General features: G+C 37.1%; 1 protein-coding gene across 3 annotated transcripts in view; it reads right to left on the bottom strand.

The window, feature by feature from the left end:
- VPS13B (vacuolar protein sorting 13 homolog B) overlaps nucleotides 1-7,377 on the bottom strand; it is a 756,179-nt gene that overhangs the window by 672,289 nt on the left and 76,513 nt on the right. For all 3 annotated transcript variants that reach the window (XM_059394925.1, XM_059394927.1, XM_059394926.1), the window contains exon 8: nucleotides 6,957-7,225. In XM_059394925.1, the coding sequence (XP_059250908.1) occupies nucleotides 6,957-7,225 (269 nt within the window). The remainder of the gene's footprint in view (nucleotides 1-6,956; nucleotides 7,226-7,377) is intronic.

Below are 7,377 nucleotides of genomic sequence, written 5' to 3'. Positions count from 1 at the left end.
AAAAAAGCATTTGACAAAGTACAGCATCCCTTCCTGATCAAAACTCTTCAAAGTGTAGGGATAGAGGGCACATACCTCAATATCATCAAAGCCATCTATGAAAAACCCACCACAAATATCATTCTCAATGGAGAAAAACTGAAATCGTTTCTGCTAAGGTCAGGAACACGGCAGGGATGTCCATCATCACCACTGCTATTCAACATAGTACTAGAAGTCCTGGCCTCAGCAATCAGACAACAAAAGGAAATTAAAGGCATCCAAATAGGCAAGAAGAAGTCAAACTATCACTCTTTGCAGATAATATGATACTATATGTGGAACACCCAAAAGACTCCACTCCAAATCTTCTAGAACTTGTACAGGAATTTAGTAGTGAGGATATAAAATCAATGCACAGAAATCAGTTGCATTTCTCTACATCACCAAGAAGACAGAAAAAAGAGAAATTAGGGATATAACCCCATTTACAATTGCACCCAAAACCGTAAGATACCTAGGAATAAACCTAACCAAAGAGGCAAAGAATCTACACTCAGAAAACTATGAAGTACTCATGAAAGAAATTAAGGAAGACACAAAGAAATGGAAAAATGTTCCAAGTTCCTAGATTAGAAGAACAAATATTGTGAAAATGTCTATGCTACCTAAAGCAATCGACACATTTAATGCAATCCCTATCAAAATCCCACCCATTTTTTTCAAAGAAATGGAACAAATAATCCTAAAATTTGTATGGAACCAGAAAAGACCTTGACTAGCCAAAGGGATATTGAAAAAGAAAGCCAAAGTTGGTGGCATCACAATTCCGGACTTCAAGCTCTATTACAAAGCTGTCATCATCAAGACAGCATGGTACGGGCACAAAAACAGACACATAGACCAATGGAACGGAATAGAGAGCCCAGAAATAGACCCTCAACTCTATGGTCAACTTATCTTCGACAAAGCAGGAAAGAATGTCCAATGGAAAAAAGACAGCCTCTTCAATAAATGGTGTTGGGAAAATTGGACAGCCACATGCAGAAAAATGAAATTGGACCATTTCCTTGCACCACACATGAAAATAGACTCAAAATGGATGAAGGGCCTCAATGTGTAAAAGGAAAACATCAAAATTCTTTTTGTTTAAAGATTTTATTTATTCATTTGACAGACAGAAATCACAAGTAGGCAGAGAGGCAGGCAGAGAGAGAGAGGAGGAAGCAAGCTCCCCGCTGAGCAGAGAGCCTGATGCGGGGCTCGATCCCAGGACCCTGAGATCATGACCTGAGCCGAAGCAAAGGCTTCAACCCACTGAGCCACCCAGGTGCCCCAAAACATCAAAATTCTTGAGGAGAACACAGGCAGCAAACTCTCTGACCTCAGCCACAGCAACATCTTCCTAGGAACATCGCCAAAGGCAAGGGAAGCAAGGGCAAAAATAAACTATTGGGATTTCATCAAGATCAAAAGCTTTTGCACAGCAAAGGAAACAGTTAACAAAACCAAAACACAACTGACAGAATGGGAGAAGATATTTGCAAACAACATATCAGATAAAGGGCTAGTATCTAAAATCTATAAAGAACTTATCAAGCTCAACACCAAAAGAACAACTAATCCAATCAAGAAATGGGCAGAGGACATGAACAAACATTTCTGCAATGAAGACATCCAGATGGCCAACAGACACCTGAAAAAGTGCTCCATATCACTTGGCATCAGGGAAATACAAATCAAAACCACAATGAGATATCACCTCACACCAGTCAGAATGGCTAAAATGAACAAGTCAGGAAATGACAGATGCTGGCGAGGATGTGGAGAAAGGGGAACCCTCCTACACTGTTGGTAGGAATGCAAGCTGGTGCAACCACTCTGGAAAACAGCATGGAGGCTCCTCAAAATGTTGAAAATAGAACTGCCCTATGACCGGCAATTGCACTATTGGGTATTTACCCTAAAGATACAAACGTAGTGATCCAAAGGGGTATGTGCACCCGAACGTTTATAGCAGCAATGTCCACAATAGCCAAACTATGGAAAGAACCTAGATGTCCATCAATAGATGAATGGATAAACAAGATGTGGTATATATACACAATGGAATACTATGCAGCCATCAAAAGAAATGAAATCTTGCCATTTGCGCCAACGTGGATGGAACTAGAGGGTATCATGCTTAGCGAAATAAGTCAATAGGAGAAAGACAACTATCATATGATCTCCCTGATATGAGGAAGTAGAGATGCAACATGGGGGGTTAAGGGGGTAGGAGAAGAATCAATGAAAAAAGATGGGATTGGGAGGGAGACAAACCATAAGTGACTCTTAATCTCACAAAACAAACTGAGGGTTGCAGGGGGGAGGAGGGTTGGGAGAGGGGAATGGGGATATGGACATTGGGCAGGGTGTGTGCTATGGTGAGTGCTGTGAAGTGTGTAAACCTGGCGATTCACAGATCTGCACCCCTGGGGATAAAAATATATGTTTATAAAAAATGAATAAATTTTAAAAATTTAAAAAATAAAAATAAAAAATAAAAAGATTTGAGAGAGAGAGAGACAGCACAAGTGGGAGGGATCAAGGGAGGGGGAGAGAGAATCTCAAGCAGACTCCGACACTGAGTGTGGAACTTAATACAGGGCTCCACCCCAAGACCCTGATATCATGACCTGAACCAAAACCAAAACTGAGATGCTCAACCAACCTTGACATCCAGACACCCCAGTTTTTCTATTTTATATATATATATATTTTAAACATCTTATTCATTTATTAGACAGACAGAGATCACAAGTAGGCAGAGAGACCCATAGAGAAGGAGGAAGGGAAGCAGGCTCTATGCTGAGCAGAGAGCCCAATGCAGGCCTCAATCCCAGGACCCTGGGATCATGACCTGAGCTGAAGGCAAAGGTTTTACCCCACTGAGTCACCCAGGCTCCCCTCTATTATATATTTTAAAGATTTGTTTTATTTTTAATTTTACAGACTGATAATTCTTTTCACCAAAGCTAGATCCATGAATTTCAATTATGAAATTTATAATAAAAAATAATTGGTTCCATAGAAAAATTCAGAAATGTAAAATAGCACAGCTAATGAATTTTTATCATTTTTGCTCCAACTTTATTACCAAAAAAATCTTCTAAATCAGTCAAGCTCAACTTTTGCTAAAACTCATTTTCTACATCTGTCAGGGTTCGTCATATTAGGAAATACTTGATTTTAATTAGGAAAGTCTTTAAAGACTATTTACTTAATTTAAAATATTTTTAATCTACTGTCTAGTGTAGTTATAAATTGTCTAGTGTAGTTATAAATTGTAAACCTTTACCACTGATTTAAAAAGTTTACTTCAAGTAGTTAAACAATCCAAGCCAAATTAAAAACACCATGAGAGCAAAAACCTGATTTTTTCTTTCCTGTGCTACATGCTACATTTCCAGTACCTAACAAGTTACCTGGAATAATACCTAGAATATTACTTCACAGGCTGGCCCCAGGAGTTTATCTCCTTCAGAAAAATGGTTCTATAATAATCCAACAAAGACAAATAAAATGGAAGAAATAAATTCCTAAAGAGGATCCCAAAATTTTGGAAGATGGCAAGCAGATGAGGAGATAGGCAGAAGGATGGAAGATTTATTTGTTGAATATATACTGGCAATTGCCTAGAGTTGGAGATACAAGTAGTCTTTAAAAATTACCACCGACTAAGTTTGGTGTACTATCAAAAAAGAATACCAACAATTTTCTGAAAAGGTTATCATTATTATTCTTTCATCTACTAATGGACATTTGAGTTTTTGTTGTTCTGGTCTGTTTTTTTTTTTTAAAGAGTTTTTGTTTGTGTAATTAAGCTCTACACCCAATGTAGAGCTCAAGAGTCAAGAGTCCCATGCTCTACCAACTGAGCCAGCCAGTGCCCCAAGCTGTTTCAATTCTTTGGCCATCGTAAATATGAATATTTTTGTTCATATTTATTTCATATTTTGTTCATATCACATATGTTCATTTTATGAACATTCGTGTACAACTATTTGAGTGAAGTTTAATTGTTTTGGGTATGCACCTACAAGTGGAACTGCTGGGTCATATGATTTTAAGTTTAATGTTTTGAGGAACCACCAAACTGTTTTTCAGAGTGACTGCACCATTTTAAATTTCTACCAGGTTCCCATTTGCTTTTAACCAACTCCACCTAAGATCCCACCACTGTCAAATCACTGTTCGCATCAAGATCACCAAAAATTCCCACAATGCTAAATCCAATAATCCATTGTCACAAATGACCTACTATTGTCAACTTTAAAACATTTATGGTAGGGGCGCCTAGGTGGCTCAGTGGGTTAAGCCTCTGCCTCTGCCTTCGGCTCGGGTCATGATCTCAGGGTCCTGGGATCAAGCCCCGCATCGGGCTCTCTGCTCAGCAGGGAGCCTGCTTCCCCCTCTCTCTGCCTGCCTCTCTGCCTACTTGTGATCTCTGTCAAATAAATAAATAAAATCTTAAAAAAAAAAAAATATGGCATTCAGCTTCCAGATAGACACTCTTGGTTTTCTGCCTAACTTATTTTCAGTTTCCCACGCTATTTCTGCCTTTTCTTTCCAAATAATTAATATCACAGGGACCCCAAAACTTGACCCTAGAACCCCTCCTTTTTAGACATATATATGCTGGTTCCGATCTTAATAAAATCCTCACTCTCCCTTATATACCCAGGCCAAACTTCTAATCTGAACTCTAGATTCATTAATCCAACCTAACAGCTGTACTTCAATATACAGTGGGCATCTTAAACTTGTCTAAAACCAAACTCCTGATTTTATCTCTCTCACAGTCCTCCTCATGTCAAAAAATCCATCTTCAATTCTTCTAGTTACTCAGGAACCATCCTTGGATCGTCTTCATTTATGTCTCACAATAAAATCTATCATGAAGTTCTGTCCTCTTGACCTTCAAAATACATCCAAAATCCAGCCACATTTCACCACCTCCCCCTGCTATCATCCTAGTGTGGCAATCATTATCTCCTGCTTGCAAAATCCTCTCTAGTCTGATCTTATTTCTGCTTTTGCTCCCTACAATCTATTCGTAACACAGCAACCAGAGTGATGCAGTTTAAAACATAACTCAGATCATCCTGTAACTACTATGCTAAAAATTGTCCAAGAACTTCTTATCTCACCCAGGATTAATGACAAAGTCCCTAACCTAAAACGACCTACACAGTTTTACAATTTATGGATCTCTCCCCAATTCCATCCCTTCTTTGACCTGATTTTATACTATTCTCGTTTTAGCCCACTCTGCTCTGGCCCTCCTGGCTTCCTTAATATTCCTTGAACTTTTGGGGTCTTCACATTTGCAATTCTTAGAATTTCATTCCAATGTATATACACAGCTTTTTCTTTCATGAGTCTTTGCTTAAAGGTTCCCCTTCCTATTAAGGCCTTCCCTGACCACCCAAATGTAAACTCTTTAATATCTTCCTATCCAATAGACACATTCACTATTCCACTTCCCTCTTTATTTTTCTACTTAACCCTTACCATAATAAATGGGTAGGTACTAAGTAGCTTACTTGCTTATAGTAACAATTTATATTTTAAGAGATATCTATCTCATCTGTTCACTGGGTATCCTTAAAGACAAAATGGGGCCTGGCACATAGAAGACAGTAGTATTAATTGAATGAATTAGATACTATTCAAGGATATGACATGTGTGATAATATTATCAATAAAAAGCCAAGAAATAAATACTAGAAATTAAGTTTGGTCTATAACTGAGAGGGAAATAAGACAATATATGATCTAAGAACACACATGGGGTGCCAAAGTACTAATAATTTTATATTTCTTAAAATAAAAGGGTGCTCCTAATTCAAAGGGATACATGCATTTCTATGCTTACTGCAGCATTATTTACAATAGTTAAATTATGGAAGCAGCTCAAGAAGATGTGTGTGTGTGTGTACGTGTGTACATGCAATGGAATGTTCGGCCATAAAAAAGATTGAAATCGTGCCATTTGCAATGACATGAACAGAACTAGAGGGTATAATGCTAAGCAAATTAAGCCAGTCAGATATTTCACTTACATGGATTTTAAGCAACATAAGAATAAACAAGCAAGCAAAGGGGGAGAAAAAGAGACAAACCAATATATAGACTCTTAACTATGTAGAACAAACTGATGGTTACCAGAAGGGAGGTGGTAAAAAGATGGGTGAGAAAAATGATGGGGATTATGAAGGGCACTTGTGATGAGCACTGAGTGATGTATGCAAGGGCTGAACACTCTACTGTACACCTGAAATTAATATTACACCATATGTTAACTGGAATTAAAAACTTAATATTAAAAAATTAAAGTGTTCACTCTACTATTCTTTAACTGGAAAATATCTATTATATAGTCTCTTTTGACTATACACTTTACATGTATTTATTAATAGAGAAAGTAATCTAAGTATGTGAAACACTACTGAACACCCAAATTAAATGAGGACCTAGAAAAGAAATAAGACTATCTCAAAGAGTAAAAGGTGAGGAAAGAGTGAAATTTTATGTAAGCAGCGCTTTAAAGAAATTTTGTAATGAAAAAGCCAGAGATCAAACAGTAAGTCGAGGTATATATGAATTCAAGGGAAAGGTTTTATTGCAATTCATTTTTAATGGAAATATAAAGGCATCTTTGTTTGCCAATTTGAAGATTCAGTGAGAAGAGAAACCTTCCATGAAACTGATAAAAATTAATAATAATAATAATAAAGTAGAAAAGGCTTAAAGAGATAGAAAAGGATCAAAATTCAGAATTAGATGAAGGAACACAATTTTATGAAATAAAGATTGCTAGACTATCTTACATCTACTAAGTGTAAAACAAACTTTAAACTAGATCCTTTCCAGAAATCAAAATTTATGCATTAAATTGAAAGAAATATGACAGCAAAAAAGAGAAAACCTACTTTGAAAGTCACAGTTGCCTTTGTACAGTAAAATCCTATAGACACAATGGGATCCCTCAAAGTCTGTGCTTTTTGCTGATGCATAGTTGATGTAGGATCATTCCCAAGGAAGTCTTCCTCACCATCATCGTAACTCACAATTGCAGGCACAAATGACCAGGCCCACGACACCCATCCCTGTGACTGTTCATCCTCTTGCTGTGAATACAGGTCTTGGCCTTTGTACTGAGCAGGATACTGCATATCTATTCTCGTTTCATCCTCGGCACCTATCAAAATAAAGTCATTTTAAATAAATCAAGAGGATTTAACTAAAAGGAAAATTGGGAATGGAAATTCTATAAAAATGTTTCTCCCACATCCTTCTTTCCACATATAAATAAGTTATACAATGGTTATTATTATTTGAAACCAATAATAC

The sequence above is a fragment of the Mustela nigripes genome, chromosome 3, assembly GCF_022355385.1.
Source record: "Mustela nigripes isolate SB6536 chromosome 3, MUSNIG.SB6536, whole genome shotgun sequence".
Lineage (NCBI taxonomy): Eukaryota > Metazoa > Chordata > Mammalia > Carnivora > Mustelidae > Mustela > Mustela nigripes.
Note: the sequence above shows the minus strand (reverse complement) of the source record. Positions and strands in the feature narration are given on the sequence as shown.